We start from the raw sequence: 27,821 nt of genomic DNA on the forward strand, positions 1-27,821 counted from the left end.
GACCGCTCCGCAGGGGCTGCGCGGCCAGGCCGGCTATGGTCCGGGGGCTCCCGTCGCCCCTGAGGTGCCCGGGCCCCTCCAGGCCGGTGCGCGAGGGTCACCCCACCGCCCGGCGCGGCCCCGGCCCGCGGCTCCCAGCAGCCGGCGCCCACTGACGGAGCGTGGCGCCCCAGGAGGGGGAAGAAATAAAGAGCCCCAGTTCTTCCCGAGGACTGTTGGCGCTTCATCCCACAACCGAGAGGGCTCAGCTCCCTCCCGCACCCGCCCGGCCCGGGTTCTCCCGGCTCCTCCCGGCCATGGGGAGCTGCGCGCGGCTGCTGCTGCTCTGGGGCTGCTCCGCGGTGGCCGCAGGTGGGTGATGACGCTGCTGGGCCCCCACCCCCTTTCCCTCGCTCTTTCTGCTCCCGACCTCGGGACTCGGGGATGCAGGGCAGTGCGGGCTGGGAGCGCTAAGCTCAGCTCCGGAGGATGAAATGAGTGGCCATGTTCCGCCTCTTTCCCCCGGGTCTCTGCAGTTTAAAATACTATTGATTTTTTTGCAACAGCGATACACATGCCCTTAGATAACCCGATATCCTGGGTGCGCCCTGCCGGAGATACCACGACCTTGGTTTCTTTCTCGGTTTGAGCTTGTGAAAAACTGCTTTTCTACTTTGTGAGGGAACAAAGGACCAAGCTCGCCATCCCCCGGCACTTCATGGCCTGAGGAATGATGGGGAGGGATGGCCCAGCGACCCTGGGCGCGCGTGGGCCGCGGCTGCTCTCTCGTGGAGAGCGATCGCCGCAGTCCCCTACCTAATGCCGGGCACTAGGGAACCAGGTAGGGACACCTGGGTGGGGTGTGTGCCCTTTCTCCACGGCAGTAGCTGGAACGCAGTGAGACCCCGGGCTGGGACGATAGGTGGTGATCCCCTGGGTTGCACGAGCTGGCTGGCCGCCCCTAGGGAATTGGTACCCTGGCTGAGGCTCCGTGGGAGGTCGGGGGCGGGTCTGCTCTCTGTCTCGGTAACTGGACGGCCGGCAAAGGTCGTCAGAGGCTCTCTCCCTCCTGCTCCCACCCCGGCTTTCCTAGGCGGTCCTTGGCTACCCGTTCCCAGCGCGCCGTTTCTAAATTCGGGAGACCCTTCTGTTCCTCTCCCTCCCCCTTGAGGGTCACCTGGTTTTTAGTCAGGGGTAAGGGCAGCTCACTGTGTGAGGGGGAAAGAAAGTGAGGGACTGACTCTTCACGCATCCAATCTCTCAAACGTTTCTCCTTTGCTCTAGAAAGGGCAGTGTGGGCTGGAGGGACGGACTGGTGGACAGAGAACATTGGCGCCCTGTACCTTCCCTTCTTCCACTCTGCCCCCCAGAGACGCTGGCAAACAGTAAAGCAAAGTTTTAGAATCTTCACCCCAATCAGCCAGATTCAGGAGCATCCTTGCTATACTTGGATAGTCACTTCTTTGCGGAGCTCCAAGTATTTTGCCCACCAATTATTTATCTGGCTCCAGTCCTTTCTGTACTTACTACTTTGAAGGCATTTAAAATGATCCAGCACTTTCCCCCAAGGAGCCATTAGAGTCTAAGATTTTACTTTAATTCTTCTTAGGGATGCACCCCTGCCTGCATTATGCATGCTCCCCCAACCACAAAGTTAATTTTATTAAATCTTTCCCTTTTCAAACCATGTTATGGCAAAAACATGCAAGCAATCAAGAGGTTGTAAATAAATATCACAAGGCAAGTGTTTCAAGTCAAAAATACTTGTACGGGCAGTATATGATTTTCCCTGAAATGCTTTGCAGGTGAGTCATAGCACACTGTGTGTTTGGGTGATCCTGGCCACAAGCAACTGTTGCTGCCGCTAATCAGAACAGTGGCAAACAGAGTCTGGGCATAATGCAGTTTGAATTTGACATTTAAAAAACCATGCCTAAAGAAGCCCTTTCTTTTGGTTGCAGAGGCTATGTGGGGCTGGTGATTGTCAGTCAGTGTGTGAAATGTCTCTGTTTTAGTCTAAGCTGTCATTTGCCTTCTCCAACAGCCCAGTGATAACAGTTCAGAGGTGCTCTCTTAAGAAGCAGAAACGTTCAATTAGCCAGAATTTGGGGTTTGACTTCCTTTTCCTTCTTTCCTTCTCTGTTTTAACTTCTAAAATAGATGATTTTGCTTAAGGTATTCATAATTAAAATGACAAACCCAAATTAAAGGATTAAAATACATAGTCAAGATGTTAATAAGAGGATAATGTTTATCATTTTAAGTCATTTTGAAACATTAAAGTCTGTTGGACCTTTGTTTGGGTGGAAGCACATGTTTCTTTAAGAAGGTGTTTTAGTTCACAGATAATGTTTAAAGGTGCTGTTGGTGGCTGCCAGACTGTAAACATTCTCCTGTTAAGCAAACAGGCAACTACTATATAATCTGTCATAGGTAGAAGCCCTCGAGAGGCAGAGAGCATGTCAAATAAGCTTTTCTGCCATTTGGCAGTTTAGAGATTTTTTTCTTAGTTATATTTACTCAATATCAAAAATAGATATTATGTATCTGAGCACCAGTGGTCTCTCATTTTGCCTCCCTGAGATCCCACTGTATATTGATAAATATCTCATCTTGTTTTTCCTAGGGAATTTGTCCTGTCACATTTTTGATAAAACATTTCCTCCTTAATGCATCCTAATAAGCATATTAGATAATGCTAAGGACTCAAATTATATCTGAAAGACTAAATTTGGTGATCTTAAAAACATTATTGTTTTTAGGGATTATTTAAGTCATACTTCAAAACAAACACGTATTTCAAATATAGGGAATGTCTAGAAAGCAAAGTACTTAAAAAGGTCAATATCTTTCCCCCAGTGTTTCCCTTTTCCTTCCTCTCACCCTTTATCTGTGTGATTTCCCCCCCTTTATGTGAATCGTATATCTGACCATGAAATGCACACACACACGTGCAGGCTCGCACACGTATAGATAAACGCACTGGAAACGCAGGACAGTATTCTGTGCTCCAATTTGATAGAATTTCCTCTTTAGTGGAAGTCTTAAGCTCTTTGGGGATAACTTGACCATTGAAGACAGAAGAGCTTTCCAGATGGGTTTGTCTTGAATAACATATGCTTTCCCTTTCCTAGGACTGAGTGGAGTAGCCGGAGTGAGTTCCCGCTGTGAAAAAGCCTGCAACCCTCGGATGGGAAACTTGGCACTAGGGAGAAAACTCCGGGCCGACACCACCTGTGGCCAGAATGCCACTGAACTGTACTGCTCCTACAGTGAGAACGCTGATCTGACTTGTCGGCAGCCCAAATGCGACAAATGCAATGCTGCCCAGCCTCACCTGGCTCACCTGCCAGCCGCCATGGCAGACTCATCGTTCAGGTTTCCCCGCACGTGGTGGCAGTCTGCTGAGGATGTGCACAGGGAAAAGATCCAGTTAGACCTGGAAGCTGAATTCTACTTCACTCATCTAATTATGGTGTTCAAGTCCCCCAGGCCAGCAGCCATGGTGCTGGACCGGTCCCAGGACTTTGGGAAGACATGGAAGCCTTACAAGTACTTTGCCACGAACTGCTCAGCTACATTTGGGCTGGAAGATGATGTCGTCAAGAAGGGAGCTATTTGCACTTCGAGATACTCCAATCCTTTTCCATGCACTGGAGGAGAGGTAAGAGCACACGTTTAACTCTACGCTGTAAGTAAGGTAGAAAAATGTTACCAGCCCACATTTTTTTTAAAGCATGAAGGTGTACTTGTAGCAACATGAATGAAATTAGAATTTTTCATGAGCTTTATTTGTCGTAAATTATTTCTCACCCTTAGATATGGATGTGTAGTCATTTTCAAGCAGGTTGTCCACTGGCTGGGTTTGGCAGGGAATTCTAAGGTTCTAATTTTCTTAATTTTAGGAAGAGTAGATATATGGCATCATCACTCTATCTTTGAGGTTTAAAGGGCTAATGATTTCTTCAGTTAGTGAGACTACTTACTGTAATTCTGAAGGAACAGGAGTTACTGAGACAGCCAGTTCCTGGAGTCCATGCATGCTGGTATCTTCCTGAAACTGTTAACATAAATAGGAAGTAAATAAAACTAAAGCCAAGGGAGAAAAAAAATCTGTTTGTCAGAAGGATACTTTTGTATAACAGTGGAGTTTTATTGTTAAGATTACAAGAATGCATAGCAAACAAATGAGGGTAGTGTCTTTTAAGATACAAAAGTTCTTTTTGGACTCACAGTTGCAGTTTAGGGACTTTTATCTACCCTGGGCCCAAAACCATCTCAACCTCATTTTGCAAAACAGCCTCCTTAGCTACTAGTCCAATTCCTGTATGGAATGTTTTCTTCTTGTTTCATATTTCCCCTTCCCTAATGGGAAAACAGGTCTTTTTAACTTATATGGATATACCTAGAAAATCCCCCTAACCCCTGTATAGCATTATGAAAATATTTAGAGAAAACTAAGTTAAGTGCAATCAGATTAAGAATGTAAAATACCATCATGTAGATCAAGAAATATGGATTCAGACAGGCGCCTGGCTGACTTAGTCGGCAGAACTCATTCAGAAGTCATGTGTTCGAGCCCCATGTTGGATGTAAAGCTTACTTAAAAAATAAAATAAATAAAATCATGTTTAAAAAATGTTGATTCTGAAAAAAAGAGAAGAGAGAATATAATCTTTCTAATTCTGGTACGTGTCATGAATACACAGAGTAAATAAGTGGTTCTCAAGTAGGGGTGATTTTGCCACCCCCTGGACCCTTCCAGGGGACATTTAGCAATGGCTGAAGACATTTTTGCTGGGAGAGGGATGCTGCAGGCATCTCGTGGGTGGAGACCAGGGAGTGCTAAAGCTTCTACAAGATGGTCGTACCACTCCCACTCCCAACAAAGAATTGTTAGCCTCCTGTGTTAATAGTAGCAAGGCTGAGAGAGCCTGGACTATGTGTGAGGCATATGTCCAATGTCTATAGTACAATAGCTACAAAGACTAAGATAAGCTCTCTTCTAGTCGTCCTAGCCATCCTTTGTATTACTGTTCTCCAGCTTCCCAGATGATTGTATTTAGTAAACACTTAGGAGCCCCTGCTATGTATTAGGCACTGTAGTCAGTGCGACTAATTCTGCCTTTAGTTTGGGGACAGGGGTGCTTGTGAGCAGCCTAATGAAGAAGCTGCTTGGGAACTTCTTCCCCCTCCTACCAAAGTCACATACAGACTTTAGCCATGTTATCCAGCTCCTTCTTCTGTGTGCTGTCTGTGGACCAGGCACGGTGCCGCTGGCAAGGGAACCAAGTGGGAGTGGCACAAACAGCCAACAGATGACTTTTCCTACTTCTTCTTCTTGGTCTCTAAAGTTGGCACCTGGGTGGCTCAGTCAGTTAAACATCCGACTTGGTTTCGGCTCGGGTTGTGAGCTGAGGATCATGAGATGGAGCCCTGCGTGGGGTGTGCCTGAGATTCTCTTCTCTCCCCCTCTGCCCCTCTTGCTCATGCTCTCTCTCTCTCTCTTTCTCAAACAAATAAATAATAAAGTTGGCTTCATATTGTAAACCCATGTGCACCCTGTCACGATGGACATTTTTAAAGATACCAGGACAGGAAAGAGACGGATAAGTTAGACTCATTGTTTTCTTATGTGGAGAACACTTTGTGTTGCAAACAAGGGAATGGCTTGAACTCTCAAATTGCTTTGGAATTGATCCACAGGCTCATATCGGTTCCCTACATCTCAGTGCTACTGGGCCATGTGTATCTATGAAGTAGCAAAAACACAGTCTTTCAGTAACCAGATGGCAGGCATGCTTGCTTAGCAAATATCACATTGAATGTATTACAATGGCCCAGCAATTACTTAGAGATAACTAAAGTAACATTTATTTAACTCAGAGTGGAAGCAAAATCTTATCTTCTTTAAAGCCCAACTACTTATTGTCATCAGTGCTTATTATATCAAATTTCAAGCACAGAGAGACTAAAATTTGTGTTAGATATTTTGCTTTTTATATCCAGGTTTAGTTACCTTTTATATCCAGTTTGTTTCAGTAGACTTAAAATTCAATGGCAAGAAAAAAAATCAAGAGCCATCTGGTTCCCTCTCGAGTATTTTTGCAAGCATACAATAAACCATCATAGAATTTCTTCCCTTCAGAGCACAGGTTTGGGAGTAAAACTTTCCCTCCTGAGTTGGAAAGTAGAAAAGAGTCTTCCTCAAACATAAGGTTCAGAGGACACCTCCCTGGAGGTGTTTACTACCTATGTCTCCTGTGTTGCTGAGAAATATAAGTTAGTGCTGAACCACAGATTAATTTTGCAGTACAACTCTCTATCCCCAGTTTCCATCTTTGGAAACTGATAAGAAAAATAAGCCAGTTACCCTAAGGTCAAATAAGTCATCTCAAATTTCATTTGTTGCTTACTTATACTATTACAGACCTCTATCTTTCTCCATTCAATATAAGGCTTCTTAGGACTTCTCTAGGTATTATCCTACTACTCAGGCTAACATAAATATATCCCAGACTTAATTTGTTTCCATTATTCATTCCAAAATACTTCTTTGGGCTTTTAGGACCTTAGAGAGACCTGCAGCTTCATGTCTAAGAAATCATATACCTCCATCTTCAGAGTTGAAGACACCAGACCTCTGAAAGAGGACTTTCAAAAATATGGGCCCCAGTGGGGTGCCTGGGTGGCTCAATCAGTTAAGTGTCTGCCTTCAACTCAGGTCATGATCCCAGGGTCCTGCATCGGGCTCCCTGCTCGTCGGGAGCCTGCTTCTCCCTCTCCTCCCCACTTATGCACACGCTCTGTCTCTCAAATAAATATATAAAATCTTTTTTTTAAACAATACAGTCCTCAATAGCCTCCCAGAAGAATACTTTTTAAATCAAGTTAAATCAAGGTTAAATCTTCTATACAACAACTTCCTAAAACTGGTCGGCATTAACAATGAATGGTTCTCCTACAATGTGTCTCCTTTGCAGGATAGGAAACCAAGGCTCAGAGGTGAAGCGATTTATCCAACAACATTGCATTAGTTAGTTATATGGCAGAAGTAGGACTAAATCATGGGTCTTCTAACTGTAAGTCTAGTGTTTGTTCCACAAAACTATGTTCTCTTGTCATTATTGACCCCCAAAGAACTGCCTGCAGAGAGATGTCTGCATATCTCCCTTCTTGCTCACTCTGTCACAACCATTGGTTACTCATTTGGATGTGACATGAAGGTGAGAAAGGTGGTGCCAAGCAGCTTTCTCCTGAGCAGGAGTGTCCTCTAAGTATCAGTGGTGTTCTGGGAATAAAAGGTTCCATGACCAAACTAGGTTGGGAAACCATGAATGGGTTTAGCAAAATTAACAGCTATAAATACATAAATGGTCTCATTATGTGACCTGTGTTCCCAAGTGGGAAATAGAGGATGTGACATTCCCAAACTTATTTACCCAATGGAACCCTCTCCTTGCAGAACTCCAATTACTAGCTTTCAGAACCCCAGAGATGCCCAGATCACAAGTTGGAAAATGTTGGGATGGAGGTATTAATGCTCCCCAATCCCAGGAAAAGGACAGATGGGAGAGATGTTGTTCAAGGCGGACAAAGTTTCAGTTATGCAAGGCGAATACATTCTGGAGATGATGAGTAAATGTTAGTGAATTTATAATGAATAAATTCTCGTGTACAGCAATGTGACTATACTTACCAATACTTCCTTGTGGGTTTGTAATTTACTAAGAGGGCATATCAAGATTCTCACCATACATATATCAAAAAAGTGGTAACTGAGGTGATGGGTATGTTAAATAACTTGAACATGCTGATTATTTCACAACACATGTGTACATCAAATCGTCAAATCATACTCCTTAAACATACATACTTCTCAATTTTCACATATACCTCAATAATTTTTTAAAAAGGCACAGAGAGGCCTGGTGCTTGTCATGGTTTGACATCAAAGCTCTATGCCTGTTGGGGGCTGCATCTTCTACTTAGCTGGAGCAGTGGATAATAATAACTTTGAAGTTAAAGATGAGACGTTAGGTCGGCTTTTGGGGGGATTCAGAGAAGCATTGTCAGACCCCCTCGGGGTACAGAAAAGAGAGGGAAGTGAGGAGCTGCAGCAAATCATTTTAGGCTCTGCACAGTGAGGCTTCATTCAAAGGGAGTTTCAGTCGTCACTGTTCAGGAGACAGCAATGTTCCAGGGACCCCACAGCACCTCTAGGGTGATGCAGTCATCATCTCAGAAGTGAGCATTGCTGCCCCTTGCTCTATAACTTACTGCTACAAAAGCCCTATTCAAAATTGGATAGCAACCAACCAAACCACACAGACTTTTTTTTTCCTCCAGGACACTATGAATATAAAACATTCAAAGGGAGGCAGTGGCACAGAGAAGCCAAGAATAGAAGAAGACTGGTCTCAAATGAAGCACCAGGGAAGGGCTATGCCGGCCTTATTTGCCTCTGTATTCCCAGCATGTAAGCACATTGCTGGGATCACAGTAGGCATCCAGTAAATCTGTAGCTGAATAAATGAGCATGAACAGATGAGAGAGATGACAAGGAAGAGCATATCCTTAGATGACACAGAGGAGGAAAATGAATATAAGCCTCGGGGAGGGGGATAAGATTCAGAAATCCTGGTTAACATGGAGAAATTGAACTGGTAAAAATATGAGATAAGCTGTGGTGCGGGAAAGGCAGTTAATGAAGGACCTTAAATTACGTTTATTCATTCATTTGTTCATCAAATAATTTTTGGGCTGTTAGGTGTCTGATGCCATTCCAGGTGCTGGGGATATGGTGGTGAATCAAAACAAAAAAAGTCCCCGTTCCCGTGAAGCTTAGGTACTGGGGGAGGGGGTTGGAGGGAGAACAGAAAACCAATACTTAAGTAAAATATACAGTATGTCCGAGTGTGATAAGGACCAAATTAAATTAAATTAAAAGAAATAAATAAGAATAAAAAGAAAGAAAGGAAAGGAAAACAAGGTGGAGGATGGGGAGTGCTAGCAAGGAGGACTTGCTGTTTCTAAACAGATTAAAAGATTCATGGGATAGTCAAGAATTCTGAGTTCCTGGCAAGTTATCCTGAGTGAACAAAATCTGTAATTAAGGGTCCCGTGTCTTTCAATCTGTAGATATGGAAAAATGAAGTTGTGTATTATAATGACAAACATTGTGAAAAATCCCTCTTGCAAGTGTTTCTTAGAATGAGAGCATTTGAAAAGGAACCTACATGTCATCGATGGAAAAACACATGACTGATGAGTAATCTGAAGCCTAAAGGGAGTGAAATGACTTGTCTGAAATTACTCAGCTGAAATCCGTTTCCTAACTTGTAGCCCAGTGCTATTTCCACTATAATAGTTTGAAATTCCTTTGTCTCAAGTCGGGTGCTGTGAAAGATACAAAAAAGATATCCATTCCTTTCTTTCACTGTCCTTACAATCTACTGGGTAAGAACTTAAACATGATCCTTGGGGTAGCTGATTTATTAAATAATATGAGATAGTGTATGATTAATTCCCAGATATGTTGTGCAAATAACATACCTTTCAAAATCTGAGTAATCATTTGTCTCTTTGAAGGATGTCTCTTTGGCACAGAAAAGATTACATTTCAGTACCTTGTGGTAAAGTCACTGGCACAAGTGTGCAGAAAATGATTAATTACTTAATCAGGTTTTTGCAGGTATTTACCTTTACAATATGCTAAGCAATATTTAGACTTTTAGCTGAAAAGATAATGTAATCCATGAGTTGGAATACTTTCTAAACACTCCTCTTTGGTTAGCTACTTGTGTTTTCTTAATCACTGAAACCTGCTTGTGCCGATTTTTGCAGTAGCAATGCTGTGAGTCATGGGGGCAGCGAATACCCATGTGGCAGGCATTCTGTGGAGTGCACCATACCCCTTATTAGCGCGAGAACCCTGGTAATTGGGTCCAGTAGTCCCATTCTACAGAAAAAGAAATTGAGACTGAGTGAGTCAGAGTAACTTAGTCAGACTCATAAGAAATGAGCCAACCCACACCAGAGCAGGGATTATTAGCTTGCCTTTAAATTATTTACATGAGTAGGTTTTATTATAACTAAAAATTTTTTTAAAAAAATAAACTAGCTAGTAGCTGCTTTAAGTCATTTTTCTTACCAAGTTATTCATCCAGTGTATTAATGTTTTGCTTTGAAGCATATTCCTAGGTATAATTTTGTTGAACTTCCTTGAAAATAAAATGTTGTATATATTTGTTTAGAGTGTTTCGATTAGCCACACCCTGGGATACTCCTTTCCTGTAGGGGTGGGGCCAGAAATGTGTAACAGTGTTCTTCAGAAAAAAAAAAAAAAAAAAAAAGCCTTTAGTTTAAAAAAAAAATCCACAATGTAGTTGTTAATTAAAATTACTTAAAGAAACTACATAAAAATTAGAACCAACCCAGAGATTAAATCAATAAACTTCGATTTATTGATTTCAAATAACAGACTCTTCCTCCGAAAATAACTCCTTTCTAGCTATTTTTTTTTTTTTAAAGTCTGTTAGCATCTGTTTGCTTTGCCTTAGTTCAATTAGATGGTTTAAATTTGCCAATATTTTGTTAAAATATTCTGGAAACTGAGAAATCAGATTATAAAATGCTGAGTTAGCAATGAATGATTCACATTGAAAAAATTAAGGCCAGACATTGAAGAGCAGACGAGGAGCAGGCACCTGGAGGTCAGGTATATCTGGGCATAGACGAGGTGCTTCCTGCCGTGGCATGGAGAACCCTAGAAACCAGAATGGCCGTGATAGGGATTGAGGATTCAGGAAGATGAGGAAAATGAATCATGACAGAGAATACAGAAGTTACTGCTTCTGCTCAGTAATCAGAAGTGTCTGAAAATGCAGTAAATACAACCCTCTCCCCCCTCTGCGCCCCTGTGTACTCTGTCACTCACACATGACCATATCGTGTCCCCTACCTCTTCTACTCCTATAGCGTTCACTTCTTGAGGAACTCTGTCCCATCTACCCTTGTGTGTGCCCTGTGGCTCCCAGCCCCCCAGCCTCTGTACCGGGCACACGTCTCTGCAAGGCATAACTGTCCAAAATACATTTATTGAATTGAATCATATTGAATCATATGAATGTTTATTATGTTGGATATTACACATCTACTAAGTGCTAAGCTTTTCAAAATAGTCATGATTCATTTATTCTTTCTATAATTATTTATAAAGCGTCTCCTATATGCCAACCACTATTTTAGGGGTTGGAGATACAGAGCAAAAAATAAAAAAAATTCCTACCCCTGAGTTTACATTCTAAATGTAAGTTGCTAAACAAGACAAAATATATTCAATGTTAGACAGTGGTAAGTGTAAGGAAAAAAAATAAAGCAGGGGAAGGGGCTAGAAAGTGGGGAGGAGATTTTTAGTGTTTAGAAAGAACTCCCAGGGAAAGAACTCACTGGCACTTTTGAATAAGGACTTGAAGGAAAGCAGAAGTGAGCAGTGGACATATAAGGAAAGAGCAAAGGCCCCAAGGAAGTATGCCTGAGGCCACCAGGACAGTGAGGCTGGTGATGAAACCGAGGGATGGAGGTAGAGCATAGTAGGTGAGGTCAGATGTCAGAGAGATATTTAGAGGGTGGTGCCTCAGAGTAGGTGTCAGGACAGCTCAACTTTACACTTAGTTAAAGCCTGTTAATTACTTCTAGAATCCCCTTTCATCCCCAAGTAGTCCCAATTTGGACTATAAAGTATTATAAGTTGTTATTATAAGATCATTTTACCCTGGATGAGATTGGAAGTCATTGGATGTTTTAAGCAGAGGGAAGAAATGATCAATTTATTTTTCAGAGGATCACTTTGGCTTATATATTAAGAAAAAAAACAAAGAGGGAAGCTGGGAAACTGGCTACAAAGCTACTGTGATAATTCTGGCTAGATCTGACAGTGCATGGACAAAGGAGAGCAATGGAAACGGTGAAAGGTCGTTGAGTTTGAGATCAGTTCTGTGGAAAGATCCAACAGCATCTGCTGACAGGTGGGATGGTGTGTGTTAGAGAAAGAGAGACGTAAGGATGCTTTTAGTCTGATCACCTGAAAGAATGGAATGGCCATTTACTCAGGTGGAAAAGACTGTAAGGAAGCAGATTTGGAGAGGAATGCTAGGAGCTCATTACTGGACACGCTAAGTATGAGTTGCCTATGAGACATACCAGTGGAGATACCAAGAAGGCAGCTAGATCTAGCTCGTACTGTGAGTTTAGAGTTCAGAGGAGCGGTCGGTATTACATATATAAATTTGGGAGTCATCCGTGTAGAGGTGATACTGAAAACCCTGAAACTGGATGAGATTATCAGGGAGTGGATGGGAAAGAGGAAAGTCCAAGAACTGAGTCTGGGGAGGATCAAACTCCGTCCAGTAATGCTGCCATTACTAAAAAATAAAACAAACAAGCAAACAAGCAAAAAAGCACTCTTGTAAATCCCAAGGCTTATAAAACTAGTCCTGCCAGTCTGGGGGTCCAATGGTTGTTTAATTAAGAAACAGCATGCATTGAATAACATTGCCTTTCCACAGTCAGGATGGCCAGTGCAAATTCTAGACAGATTTTTTTTTTAAGATTTTATTTATTAGGGGCGCCTGGGTGGCTCAGTGGGTTAAGCCGCTGCCTTCGGCTCAGGTCATGATCTCAGGGTCCTGGGATCAAGTCCCACATCGGGCTCTCTGCTCAGCGGGGAGCCTGCTTCCCTCTCTCTCTCTCTCCCTGCCTCTCTGTCTACTTGTGATCTCTGTCAAATAAATAAATAAAATCTTTAAAAAAAAAAAGATTTTATTTATTAATTTGACAGGCAGAGATCACAAGTAGGCAGAGAGGCAGGCAGAGAGAGGGGTGGGGAAGTAGGCTCCCCACTGAGCAGAGAGCCCAATGTGGGGCTTGATCCCAGAACCCTGGGATCATGACCTGAGCCCAAGGCAGAGGCTTTAACCCACTGAGCCACCCAGATGCCCTGGCCAGCACAAATTCTAAAACAACAAGTGTAAGGAAGGCATAGGAGCTGCAACTCTAAGTCACCAAAAGACCAGAACGCATAGGGAAAAGAGAAAGTGCTGACTGGATTTGGAAAGAGGACAGAAAACGGAAAGGGACGAGTACTGAAGGGAAAAGTTGATTTTAGTGACCTTCAGATTTTAAGGGCCTCGTATTCCATTTCATCCTGACCTATCCCACTCTTTACCCTCTCCTGACTCAAAATTGCAGCTGCAGGAGCAATTTTTTAGAATGATTATAAAAAATTATTTTTGAGTGCCCCTGGGCCATCACAGTATCGGAAACTAAAATGTAGCATTGTACATATTTTTTCCTGCTTAGTGTGTTGTGAAATTTGATTTGCAGAATGCAATGACAGGCAGCGACCTAAGGCACAGGAACTATATGATTAATCCCATTTAAGTACACTGTCACAATTTCTAAAATGTGTTATTAATATTTTAATTAATTCTTACTGTATTAATGTTTAATTATTTTGCCAAGGAGGAGAACAGAAAACCAACATTTGGAGATTATGGTAGAATGTGCCAAGCATTTTGCATAGAGATCTTTCTGTATCTCTTAAGGAGCAAATACACTCTTTTCCTGGATCGTTTGTCTTGTTAAGGAACAAAAAAAACAAAACACCAACCTTCTTTCTACATCATGTTTCTCTTCTCTTCCTAACCTTCCTGCAAATGATAGAGGAACAGAAGCCTGTTCAGGCATCAGCTGTGTTTGCTGATGTTACTTTACACTTATAATTACAGTTCCTAAAACAATAAAATAATTGTGCAAAATATTCCCATGCTTTCTACATGACATCATGTTCATTTGTGCTAACACTGTATCTTTTGGCTGCCACTGAAAAGGGCTTCTACATTTAAAATTAGATTGGAGAAAATGTAGTCACTCTCTTATGCTGTTTAATCTCCATTAAGGACTATGGTTTCCCTTTATTCTAGCCAATCTGAGCCTTCAGAGGTCTTTGAGGTTTTCCATCAATTTCTCTTGTAATCGATGCTATATTTCTCTCATGTGACCTCTGTCCCTATCTCCATATGAAAGCAAAGGTCAATGGAGGACATTTCAAACAAATGATCTATTAGAAGAACCAGGCACCTCACTCCCCAAGAACCCTCATCTTTGTTGCTTCCTACACTGACACACCCAAAGGGGGACAACACTCACCCTGTGTAACAGTAGCTTCCTCCATGATGGTTATCAAAGTGCAGGAGAATGTAAGCCCACTGGGGTTCCTTTGGGTGGAGTGTAGTGAGGAGGTACAGTTTGCAAAAAAAAAAAAATAACAAAAAAATCACAAGGTGACTGTCAGCTCCCTCTCCCCAACTCCTTTCCTCCCCATGTACGCTATCAGCTCCAATGTGTTATTTATGGCCATTTTTCTTTGAAATTTTCATTCCTTTCCTCAAATCATCTAGCTCTTTCACATCAGACCACTTCTTTTATCTCTTCTCTGGTCAAAATATGAACCTGTTTGTGAAAATGAACATAACACTGAGCCTGCCCCCATGATTTTCTCTCTGGAATCTTCAGTCGCTTCTCTCAACTCCATTTTCCCCTTGTGTTCCCATCACATTCTTATTCTACCATTTACCTTCTTGCTCCTCCAGCTAGACAGCTGAACTCTGCTGGGAAAAATTTAAGACACAATTGTGCTGAGAGACACTGCTATGAATTTATGTTTTCCAGTCTAATCTGGCCCTCAAATTTCCCCGGAAATCCTTTTGTCTTCAGCTCTCTTTCATTCCTGTAGTGAGTCTTCAAGAGCTTCTCTTGTCTCCCTCAGACCCCTCCTCACCACCACCCCACTTCCTCTTGTTTTCAGCTAAAGAACTTGACTCCTACCTCACTGAGAAAATAAAAACTCGTGAGAATGGCATCACAGGCTAACCCAGAACAGCCCATCAAGGCGAAAGTTGAGATTCATTCTCAATTCCTTTCTCTCCCTCAGCCCGTGGCAGTCATTTACCAGGTCCTATCCAGTTCTCCTCCTGGGGTCTTGTTTTGAATATGCTTGCTTCTCTCCATCATACACAACCGTCCTGGCGCAAACCACCGTGATTTGTCACCTATACTCGTTATTGCAGTATTCTTCTGAATGTTCTCGTTGTTCTGTCATGCTTGCTCTCTGCCACACTCTCAAGGGGCTTCTTTAAAATCCAAAATGTCACTTCTCTGCTTACTCCCAGTTTCCCCATCACATAGTCCACATTGCTTACTGTGGCGTGCCGGGATCTTTCCGAATGCCCTGGCCTCATCTCATCACTGCCTCACCTGCCGGGCTCCAGCTGTACCTACTGACACACGTGCTTCCTTGTCCTGATGCTCTTCTCTTCTGTTCCCTTCCCCAAGTCCTACCTCTCATTCACTTAGCTGAGTTGTCAAGTATTTTTGGGGTGGATGGGTTGATGGCTAGATTATTCATCCCCGAGGGCTGCTTACACTTCCCCTCTCCCGAAGATCCTGGGTTAGGTGCACCACACGCGTGTGTCACACGGGCGCACCCATAGCGCACGCTCACCTCTGTCGTAGCATGTAAAAGCTTGTTCTGTGAGCCCCTTCAAGCAGTTCGGGCCACGCTTTGAGATGTACTATCTTAGCATCTAACATGCTGCCTGACATGGTAAATAGATATTTTTTTAAGTAAATGAACTCCGAGGCGTTATCGTTGTTAATATTATCAATGATAACCACTTACTGCTTTTTGTGGCTTGAGGTACTTGTATGCAGGGTCTCTGGTGTGCAGATACACTGAACAGTCTGGGAGAAGACTTGCTGCATGTCCCCTAAGTTACCATTTAGGACGACAGATCCAAGGCAGTTGATCAGCACAGTTTCTCAACAAGGACAACGTCATTGGTTCTGTGTCTTTGCAATCCCAAACCACAGGCTCTATTCCTAACTTCTGAAGGTCTGGCACAGATGGAAAGGTACAAATCTATCACCACCCCTCAAAAGCCAGTGAAGGATGCATGGAAGGTTAATTGGGGGATTTTGTTTGATTTTTCATCCGTATCATGGAGAACGATCACACAGAGGGCCTCCTGATTACGCTTCTGCAGTGTTTCCGGCTGGGTTTCTTCTCAGAATGCTAAGCTGGCTGCAGGGGTGTTCGTTTCATGATTCTAGGGAACAGTCACCTCATGGCACTGCCTTTGGACAAACCTGGGTAGCTACTTGGTTCACTTAGAAAAACTGAAACGGGGGCACATGGGTGGCTCAGTGGGTTAAAGCCTCTGCCTTCGGCTCAGGTCATGATCCCAGGGTCCTGAGATCGAGCCCTGCATCGGGCTCTCTGCTCAGCAGGGAGACTGCTTCCTCCTCTCTCTCTCTGCCTGCCTCTCTGCCTGCCTGTGATCTCTCTCTGTCAAATAAATAAATACTAAAAAAAAAAACAAAAAAAACAAACACCCAAAACTGAAACTCTTGTTACTTCCTCTCCCAAAGAATTGCTGTTTTCATTAACCTGCTTTCCAGAGTTGGGAGGAGAAACTAGCTTTGAAGAAAAAAGTTTAAATATTATTTCCTTTGACAAAACAGACAAAAATTCTCAAAAAAAAAAAAAAAGTAAGATTTGGAAGCTGTGTCTCTTTCCAGTTGCCTGAAATTCATAGTAGTATATTCCTGCCTCAAGGAGTTTATTGTCCAATTGAGGCTTCTTTTTTAAATATTTTATTTATTTGGTGTGCCTGGGTGGCTCAGTTGGTTGGGTGTCTTCCACTGGCTCAGGTCATAATCTTGGGGTCCTGGGATCTACCCACCTCATTGGCTTCTTGTTTGGCAGGGAGCCTGATTCTCCCTCTCCCAAACAGCCCTGCCACCCACTTGTACTCTCTTTTGCTGTCTCTCAATAAGTAAATAATCTTTTCAGAAAAAGATTTTATTTACTTATTTGAGAGAGAAAGCATGCAAGCAGCAGGGAGGGATGAGGGTGAGGGAGAAGCAGGCTCCCCGCTGAGCAGGGAGCCCAGTGTGGGACTCATCCCAGGACCCTGAGATCATGACCTGAGCCGAAGGCAGAGGCTTTAACCCACTGAGCCACCCAGGCGCCCCGGTTTCAGTTTTTCTAAGTGAACCAAGTAGCTACCCAGGTTTGTCCAGAGACTTAACAGACTGAGCCACCCAGGCACCCCCAATTGAGACTTCCGAACTGTCTTTTAAAGGATGAATAATAATTGAAAGGTGGGGCAGGGAATTCCATGGAAAAGTGCACCTGTATAAGGAAAGTCAGCTTTCAGAATGGTTGGAGCCTACAGTATGGTGGAGAGTGAGGAAGAGTGAGGGATGTGGGAAACACGAGGCTGGCCCTGAGGGATTGGGTCAGACTATAAATGGTCTAGTGTGTCTATATTTTGGACTCAATCTGGTAGATGACAGAGACCAATCGATAGCTCTTCTGGGTAGGGATAGCCTAATTGGAACTGTTCACAAAAAACAACTCAGGGAGCGGTGTGAAATATTCTTGGGCAAAATTTATGAGATTAAACTTAATAGTGATAAATGTCAATTCCTCTTTTCAAAAATCAACTGTACTAACACTAGAGAGGTGTGACTTAGCCATTCGTGTGAAAAAGGCCTCAGGGTTTCAGTTGACTGCAATCTCACTGTGAGTCAACAATATATCATGATTGCCATAAAAGCTAATGCTACCTTAGGCTACATGAATAGAATAATGTTTCGAACAAAGGAGAGACTAGTCCTTCTGCTGTGTTCTCCTATCAAAGCATAGCTAGAATATTATGTTCAGGTCAAGATATTCCTATTTAGAGAAAGCCAAGCAGAACTGGTGAGAGCAATTAGAAATCTCATTATATAATGAACAATTAACTTAGGATATTTTGCTTATGAGAGAGGATTTATGGATGTTCAGGAATTGCTAGCATTCTTCAGATGTTTGAAGAGGGATTAAATGGATTCTGATGCTTTCAGAAGGCAAGAATATGACCAAAGAAAGACTTTCTTAAAAACTGGATGTATCCAAGAGACAGAGTTCCCCTGCGTTTCTCATCCCATGAAATGTGTCAGGAAAGGCTGAGTGATCGTGTATAAATTCAAAGGTCTGTTTCAGGACTCTAGTGTCCCACCTACCTCTGAACACACAGATCATTCCATCGAGTAGTAAATGACTACGGAAATCCTTTATCTCCAAACTACTCTAATAGCACAGGTCCTCGGGTGAGCACTGCTTAGCTAGTCACAGCGTTGGTCTGGCTAGCGAGGCAGCAGCCCTCAGTTTTGGTGTAAACTTTTTGGGGGAGATCTCATTTTTTTGCAAAGTGAGTGGTCCTTCTTATTAACCACTGAGCAAAAGGAAGTCACTTAACTGTTAAAGAAAAGGGAGGCAGGAGAAAAGGAAATGAGTCCCAATTCCCTGAGTCTCTATTTTGTACTTAGAGATGACATTTTATGTGTAGTTCCTGATATCAACAGATGAAATGGGGCAGCACATGTACAGGAGTTGGAGTCCCACGTTGGTCCCTTACCAGCCTCTGGTGGTTCCATCTCTAAGTTAGCTCTCACCGGCACTGTCACCACTTTAGTTCAAGCTCCCTTATCTTACACTCGAACCTCTCAGTAGCCTCTCTCTCTCAGTCAGGGGCTCCAGATTCTTCATTTGTAAATTGAATCAAAGTGAGAAAGAGTAAGACAGGCCATATATAAATGTGTTTTATAAATGGCTAAGTACTATATTAATACTTATTATTCATAGTCATGTAATTCAATTACATTATTAGCGAAGTGAACTTTGGGACCAGTTTATCTAGTCATTCAGCCAAATATATGGGTTCCTACTATGTGTCTAGCACTATACCAAGCTCTGGGGATAGAGCAGTAAGCAAAAATAGACAAAATGCATTCTAAAGCCTAGGCTATGACTTACAAAAAAAAAAAATTTAGAGCACAAACCATTTGTGAGTCCCTAACTCACAGTTCGCATATTAACACTGGCCAGCTGTCAATGTTTCCAAGAGCACCAAAGGTCTGAATTTTGGTTTAATGCTTTTGGACAGAAAGAGAATATCAGCCTTAGTCATTTAATAGTAAATAAAGCGAATATAAAGAATTATATACTTGTATACCACCTCACACCAGTCAGAATGGCTAAAATTAACAAGTCAGGAAATGACAGATGCTGGCGAGGATGTGGAGAAAGGGGGATCCTCCTACACTGTTGGTGGGAATGCAAGCTGGTGCACCCACTCTGGAAAACAGCATGGAAGTCCCTCAAAAAGCTGAAAATAGAGATACCCTATGACCCAGCAATTGCACTACTGGGTGTTTACCCTAAAGATACAAATGTAGTGATCTGAAGGGGCACATGCACCTGAATGTTTATAGCATTAATGTCCACAATGGCCAAACTATGGAAAGAGCCTAGATGTCCATCAACAGATGAATGGATAAAGAAGATGTGGTGTATATACATACATACATACATACATACACACACAATGGAATACTATGCAGCCATCAAAAAAGAAATCTTGCCATTTGCAATGATGTGGATAGAACTAGAGGATATTATGCTGAGCAAAATAAGTCAATCAGAGAAAGACAATTATCATATGATCTCCCTGATATGAGGAATTTGAGAGGCAGGGCAGGGGGTTGTGGGGTTAGGGAAGAAAAAACATGAAACAAGATGGGATCAGGAGGGAGACAAACCATAAGAGATTCACAAAACAAACTGAGGGTTGCTGGGGGGGGTGGGGGGTAGTGATAGGGTGGCTGCATTATGGACATTGGGGAAGGTATGTGCTATGGTGAGTGCTGTGAAGTGTGTAAGCCTGATGATTCACAGACCTGTACCCCTGGGGGAAATAATACATTATATGTTACTTAAAAAATAAAAAAATTTAAAAAAAAAGAATTATATACTTGTTGTTAAAGCGGTAGCTGAGTCATCTTCACAGGCAGAAAAGAGACTGGAAGGAATTAGATTTAGAGAAAAATGAACAAATCAGATGTACGAAGGGCACTTCATGTCTCTCCATTCCATATTTAGTCCTACATATCTACTGTGACTCTACAGATTCTTTTTAAACTGTATTATGTCAAGTACAAGATAAGGAACTAAGTTTTTAAAGATATTTTTAGATGGCAATGTTACAGTAAGACACAAGTATGAGTGTAAAGTAAAATTTCTTATCATAACTGAAAAAAAATGTATCCACCTACACCTTGTTGGTATTTCAGACTCACGAGGAATTTCCAAGTAATCCTGGTAAGAGGTTGTTCGGTAGCAAACTCAGAGTGAACAAGCAGTTATGTTCCCGGCTCTTGTCTGGATTCCCTATTTGGAATTGCCTTCATTCTTTTGTTAAGAACATATACTCTGTGATTTTGTGTGGCAGATTTGTTGTTAATGATCTTAAAATAATATGCTTGAAAAAACTCTCTCTTGAGGTCCTGCTCAAGTTAAGGAGCTATGTTTAAAAGATTATCAGTTTGCAGTGCTGTAAGCAGAACTCACACACGCCTGTTTTCCTAGAACTTTATAAAATATGCCCCAGGTGCACATGGAAAATCATGGTCAAGAGTTCAGTGATAAATTATTTCTCCTCCTTTTTAATTCTCCTTTTTAAAAAGTCCACTTGATAAAGCATTTAGCTACTTCTAGATGGTCTAGAGGGTAACGTGAGTGTAATTGGGAGAATATATTATCTATGGAGCTGGCCCCTGGTACTGTTGTCCTCAAAGACCATTTTAATCCCCTGTTCAGTTTCCAGCCAGTCACCTGCATCATTTCAATTGCTTCTCCCTCTTCCTCTCTCTGATGATGAGGAGAATGGATTCTCCTTTGTTAGGAGCTACTGAATCTTTAGCCTCCCCTACGCCCCTTTGTAACCTCAACCTTACCTGTCACTTTAGATGGCGTGTAACCAGAAATATTATATTTTCATGAATTAAATAATATAACAACAGATGCTATGGAAATATGCAGATATCATGGCATTCTACTGAGATTTAAAAGTGATTCTTTCTTCCCCTTTCCCACCTCCCAAAACAATGACATTGGACCTGAATCTTGCCTCCCCATTTTACCATGATTGGAGATGGGTGCCCAAGAGCTTACATGGATGATATTCTCATACAGAATTCATTTATTTCCTCTCACACCACTGTCTCCACTTGTCAATCCCATTTCTTCCCAAACTACTGTAAGTTTTATAAATTTTTAAAAATCTGAATGTGCTTAGGTTACAGAAAAAAACTTTGAAATGCATTTGGATTAAGTAAAATAAAATTAGAAAAAGGAATGCTCAGAAATTAAGAGTTTGTTTGACATCTTACAGAAGGAAAATGTCTGGAAAATATTGTCATCAGTAGCTTACATATATAAATAAAACTGAGGTCATTTCCTACTCAGCCATAGTTTAGAAACTATGTGATATGAGACACTGCAAATATTTTACCTGGAGAATGAAAGTTAAGTTGATGGCTGGCCTTAAATATTTGAAGGACTTCCCTATTGAAGACAAAATATACTTATTTTTATATAGGTCCAAGACCAATACTAGAAGTTACAGAGGACAGATCCTAGCTTAACAAAGAGGAACTTTTAAATAACTAGAACCATTAAAAAAATGCAACATGCTGCCCCATGATGGTGTGGGATCTAGTAGAGAATGGATGGGTTATCAGTTCTTCTAGAGGAAATGTCCTGCATTGAGAAATTTGTGTTAAATGGCCTTATGATCTCTTCTGATTTCTAAAAATATTTTGAGGTATCTTCTAGTATGACTTCTGACAGAGCTCAGTTTTTGAGAATTAGGGAACAACTGACATCCTATACATTCTTGGTTTTCTTATTCAGTTCTGTATCCAGAGTACCTAGCACAATGCCTGACACAGTGTTAAGTAACGGTTGAATTAATAAATAAGTGATTTTAATGGAACAGAGACCTGGAATTTTAGAAACAAAAACGCCACTGATGATGAGACACAATTAGAATTTATATTAGCAAGCTTGCAATCTATCAGCTTGGAAATGCCTTTTTCTTCTCTAACGAATAAGAAAGAAATTCTCAAAAAGTGAAATGAGATTCAATTTGTTGACCTGTTTTTCCTTAGAAAACAGTCAGAAGGGGCGCCTGGGTGGCTCAGTGGGTTAAAGCCTCTGCCTTCGGCTCAAGTCATGATCTCAGGGTCCTGGGATCGAGCCCCGCATCGGGCTCTCTGCTCGGCAGGGAGCCTGCTTCCCTCTCTCTCTGTCTCTGCCTGACTCTCTGCCTAAAAACAAACAAACAAACAAACAAAAAAACAAAAACAAAAACAAAAAAACCCCAGTCTCATTAATAAAAATCATCTTTAAAAAACAAAAAGAAAAAGAAAACAGTCAGAATTTCTACAGTGAGCTCTTTGCTCTGTAAACCAATGGTTTCAGCATTCTGAAAAATTCTGTATTTCTAGCTCTTCTCTAAATAACCTCTATCTGGAGCCAAAGGAAACATAGACTAATTTTTAAAAATTTGTTGTTTTCTATTTTATGAATTATATAAATTAGGTCACCAGCCCTTTGGTTGAACTGATTGTAATTCACTATATGTCAGTCAAAGTAGAGAAAATAATATATGGGTTTTTGTTTGGTTGTTTTGGGGGGGTGTTTGTTTTTTGTTTTGGTGTTTTTTTTTGTTTTTTGTTTTGGGTTTGGTTTTTTTTTTTTTTTTTTTTTCTTTTTAAGCCTGTTACTGGTTTTTATTGCTGCAAGTCTGTCCTCTCATCCAGCTTTCAGGTCTCTTCCGTAATTTAACTCTTGCAACTAATCTTTACACATCAAACTAGAACTTAATGGGAAAAGGTATATGAGATTCATCTCTACTGGAAACCCTTTTCATGGTAGTGATTAATCCTATCTTCAAGGTCTCCAACAAGTGAAGGACAAAGTGGCCCTAGGCTATCCAAGTACTATAGTAATAGCAAACATTTGTCTGTGGTTTATAGAAAGTTGGGAGGTCCCTTTGAAGTCTATTTGTTTGGTAGCCAGGATCTCCCCACCAAGGTAACAGTGTTTTTAAAGTTTGATATTTTGTTAAACCTTAATCAGGACATTTTGGTTGTCTTGAATAAAAAGTTGAAAGCACATTCTAGTGTAGGTCTGCATTATGGAAATCCCCCAATAGGCACACACATGTTCAACAAGTAAGCTAGTTTTAAAGTCAAATTATTTGCCAGCTGTGGTTTTCTATGGCACCCAGCTAGAAAAAGTTTTTATTTTTAACATTATTATAATATTTTTAACAAGGTGTTTATTTTTAATGCATACATACACGCATTTTAATAAGGAAGATTAATCGAGAGAATAGACAGAAGGGGATAAAAACATTTTAAGGCCTTTAATGTGAAAAAAAGTGGCTGAAAACTTTTGCCCCAAAGGGTAATTTCATTCACATTTGGTCTTGTTAAGGTTTAAGAGTTGTCTTACTCTTAAAGAAGGGGTAAAAGGAAAGAACTATGTGTTTACAGAAATGTAGATGTAGTTAGGCAGACCCAGAAAATTTCTGGATATTAACAACAATTGGATATTAACAGTTTATCTTTTTTGTAATGTGACTGGATTTTATAAGTGAACTGGAGATCCAAGGATGGCTCTTAGTGCACTTCATTTAAAGGAAGATCTCTGTTGTCCTGCTGTAGGAAAATTCACTTTTATTACATGCACAACTTCACATTTTGCATTAGATTACCCTGATATCACAATTAAGTGACTGAAGCATAGAAGAGTGCAAATAGCTTTGTTCTGATCACGTTGAATGATAGCATGGAAAAAGTGAAATCCTTGGAACTTTTAATTCAGTAAGTGAAACAGCCACCCAGAGCTGTTGTAATTTCATCTACTTTGGACCAAAAAAAGGGTATTTGCAACACTGTAGGTTTTGTTACTTAAATACTAAGTATACCTACAAATGCAACAAATTATATCAAAAGCAATTGCATTTGCAAGTTTCATTTGCTCAAATGAAAAATCTCAAGTAGGATCCTCTCCCTTTAGGAAGGAAGGGGATTTGGGTAGAAAAGGAATAAGAAAGAAAGAGTAATTATATTTAAGTATTCAGACGGATCTCCTTAAAATCAGAAAAGTTTTTCCTTTTCTCTCATTTCTGACACTTCAGAAGTTGCAACATCTTAGAATTTTATCAGTTTGAAATGAAATTTCTGCTTCTGCTCAGAAAGGAGTAACTGCTATTGTCAGTTACCTTCCCACATTAAAAAAACTAGACCAGAAAAAAAAATCTGATACAGTTGTTTCAGGCATTGGACATCAGGCAGCATAAGACTGATTTCTGAGAGAGGGAGAAAAAACATGGCAAGGCCTGTGATTGTCCAGCTTACTAATGGGGCATCTCCAAGCCACGGCCCAGGAAGGGGAACCACAGTCCAGTGGTCTCACGGAGTTGAGGAGGTTAAGAGATCAGTACTGAAAAAGGCCAAAGCAGCTAGGATTTGTGGGGCAGAATACTGGAGTAGAGGGTGCGTCATAAAGAGAGAAATCCAGAAAGCTGTACAAAGATCTTCACAAATCATTGGCAGAATACTGAGGTGCATATGTGTGAGCTAAAACTCTATGAGAGTGGGGAAAGAACCCGCAGAAAGTAATAGCTACCTGAACAATTCCTAGTATTCCAACAAGGCAGGGAAGAGTTCGTGTTCCTACCATCCAAAGGGGGAGTCCTCATAATTCACAGGTGCTGTGCAGAGTCCTCAAATGCCCTTAGTAGTAGGATTAAATTAGCCCTAGAATAAAAGCTAGACTTGATTCACCCTAACAAAAATTTAAAACAATATTAAACTGACCCCAAGTAAATTTAACTGTGTGTCAGAACAAAGTCTAATCCTTCTTAGAGAAATGCATCAAAATTCACCAACCAGCAACATAAAATCCACAATGTCTAATGTTCAATCAAAAACTAAGAGGCATGAAAATATTACTCCTGACTAGAAGAAAAATCAGTTAATAGAATAACACCCAGAAATAACATAACTCTTACAATAAGCAGATAAGGGCATTAAAGCATTATTATAGATATTCTTTGCACATTCAACAAACACGTTGAAGACAGAAATAAATGATATAAAAAAAAGACCCAAGTGGAACTTCCAGGAATGAAAAATGCAGTATCTGAAATGGAAATACACTACAAGGAATGAATAGCAGATGAGATACTGCAGAAGAAAAGATTCGTGAATCTGAGGGCAGACTAACAGAAACTATAAATTAATGAAGCACACAGAGAAAAGAGAACTGAATAAAAAGAGCACTGGTAAACTGTGGGACAATATTGAGTGGCCTAACATTCATGTAACTAAAGTCTAAAAGGAGAAACAAAGGACAAAAAATATTAGATAGTAGGCAGAATTTTTCCAAACTTGATAGAAATGATAAATCTACAGATCTAAGAAGCTCCATAAGTCTCAAACAAAAGAATCATAAAGAAAACCATTTCAGGGACGCCTGAGTGGCTCAGTGGGCTAAGCCGCTGCCTTCGGCTCAGGTCATGATCCTAGGGTCCTGGGATCAAGTCCCACATCAGGCTCCTTGCTCAGTGGGGATCCTGCTTCTCTCTCTCTGCCTCTTCCTGCTTGTGCATGTTCTCTCTCTCTCTCTGACAAATAAATAAATTAAATATTTAAAAAAAAAACCATTTCAAACAGAGTTGTCAAGGTGATTCAATAAAGAAAAGATAGGCTTTTCAACAAATAGTACTGGAATAATTGGACATCTATTTGTAAAAAAGAAGTAAGGGGAAAAAAACCTCAATACTCAGCTCACATGATACAGAAAAATCAACTTGGGGGCACCTGGGTGGCTCAGTGGGTTAAAGCCTCTGCCTTCGGCTCAAGTCATGATCTCAGGGTCCTGGGATCGAGCCCCTCATTGGCCTCTCTGCTCGGCAGGGAGCCTGCTTCCTCCTCTCTCTGCCTGCCTCTCTGCCTACTTGTGATCTCTGACAAATAAATAAATAAAATCTTTAAGAAAAAAAAATCAACTTGAAGTAGACCATAGACCTCAATGTAAGAGTTGAAACTATAAATTTCTAGAAGAAAACTTAGAAGAACGTATTTTTGACCTTGAGTGAAGCAAACATTTCTTAGATGGTACACAAAAAGCACATACCATAAGAGGAAAATATTGATAAACCGAATTTTATAAAAATTTAAAACTTTTGCTTTTAAGACACTATTAAGAACATGAAAAGACAAACCACAAACCAGGAGAAAATATTTGCAAATCATGTCTCTAAATATATATTTACATATCAGAATTTATAAAGAACTCTATAATTCAACAAGAAGAATGACAGCAAGAAAAAAATATGGGCAAAAGATTTGAACAGACACTTCACCAAAGAAGATATATATCAAATAAGCAGATAAAAGATGCCCAACAGCATTAGTCAACAAGGAAATGCACTTTAAGACCACAATGAGATACTGCTTACATTCACTATCAAGCCTAAAATTAAGAAGACTGACAATACCAAGTGTTGATGAGGATGTCTAAAAACTTACACTTTCATCATATACTGCTAATAGAGATGCAAAATAATGCAATTACTTTAGAAAACAGTCTTACAGTTCCTTATAAAGTTAAATATGCTCTTAACATACCACCTGGCAATTTCTCTCCTAAGTACCCATGAGAAATAACGTATATTCTCACAATGACTTCTGTGTGAATGCCCACTGCACTTTTATTCATAATAGCCCAAATCTGCAAATAACCCAAATGACGAGCAACTGATGAATGAATAAACAAACTGCCAAAATTCTTCAATCACTTCTTTCTTACTTCCACTTCCTTGTCCCCTCTTCTTTCTTGAAAGCTCTACAAACTGTCCTTTATTCCATCTAGGCTCTTAAAAGTCTTCTGTGAGCCAGCCAAACCCCCAAATTTTTTGTCTTCTTTCTTGCCTCCTCAATGGCATTTGTCATTATTAATTACATTTTCTTTCTTTCCATTCTCACTTCTTTTGGCTCCTATAACAATGAATTTCCATTATTTTCCTACATTTTGCACTGATCCTTTTTTTGGAATTATTTCTGGCTTGTCTCTTCCTTTCTGACCTCTATGAGTGGCCCCTAAGGCTTAGCCTTTAGTTCTTAGCGTTTGTCCTGATACTCATTTCCTTGCCTCTCGTGTGAGGCTGTTCTGCCCTCCCTGCCTTCACTTCTTCCACCATGGTTCAGGCTCTTCTCTTTGTGAGATTTACTCTCCTGAAGGGAAACTCTGATCATTTCACCACCCTGTTCCCCTGGTTAAGACCTTCACTCATTCTTTAACCAAACCAAAGTTAGCTGTGATGTAATGGTAATAACCCTGAATTTGGAGTCCAACAACCTGTGTTCAAATCCTAGCTCTGCCACTTACTAACTAGGTGACCATGGACAAGTCAATGAACATCTTCTCAGAGTTTCTGTATCCGAACATGGGAATGAATAACACTATGCCATAGTTTCACTGTAAGGATGAAATGAGATAAATAAAAATACAGGTGGTCCATAAAATATAAATCATTATTAAGCATGAGTATGGTTTTTTGATGAACATGTTAACCCTTATATGTGCCCAGCATTGGTTATACAACAGTGGGCAAGCAGACAAGGCCCTCTGTACCTGGAGCTGACAGTCTAGAAGGGAATAGAGCAGTTAAAATAGACATGGTAAGTTCTAAGTCTAAGAGAAATAACAGTGCTTGAAGTAGCCCATAGGAAGAATATGTCCTCTAGGCTTGCAGTGAAGAGGAATAGTGAAGACAGCTTCCTGAATAAAGAGACATTTAAGATAGTACCTAAAA

At 41.0% G+C, this 27,821-nt stretch overlaps 1 protein-coding gene across 3 annotated transcripts in view; it reads left to right on the top strand.

Moving 5' to 3' along the window:
* Positions 1-222: 222 nt before the first annotated feature.
* NTN4 (netrin 4) overlaps positions 223-27,821 on the top strand; it is a 117,076-nt gene continuing 89,477 nt past the window's right edge. For 2 of the 3 annotated variants that reach the window (XM_046013790.1, XM_046013791.1), the window contains exons 1-2: positions 223-351; positions 3,114-3,643. In XM_046013790.1, coding sequence (XP_045869746.1) covers positions 297-351; positions 3,114-3,643 — 585 coding nt within the window. In that variant the 5' untranslated portion in view covers positions 223-296. Of the gene's footprint in view, positions 352-735; positions 821-3,113; positions 3,644-27,821 lie in introns of those variants that run through there. The other variant, XM_046013792.1, reaches the window with a different exon arrangement.

Source organism: Meles meles, chromosome 7 (assembly GCF_922984935.1).
Source record: "Meles meles chromosome 7, mMelMel3.1 paternal haplotype, whole genome shotgun sequence".
Classification (NCBI taxonomy): Eukaryota; Metazoa; Chordata; class Mammalia; order Carnivora; family Mustelidae; genus Meles; species Meles meles.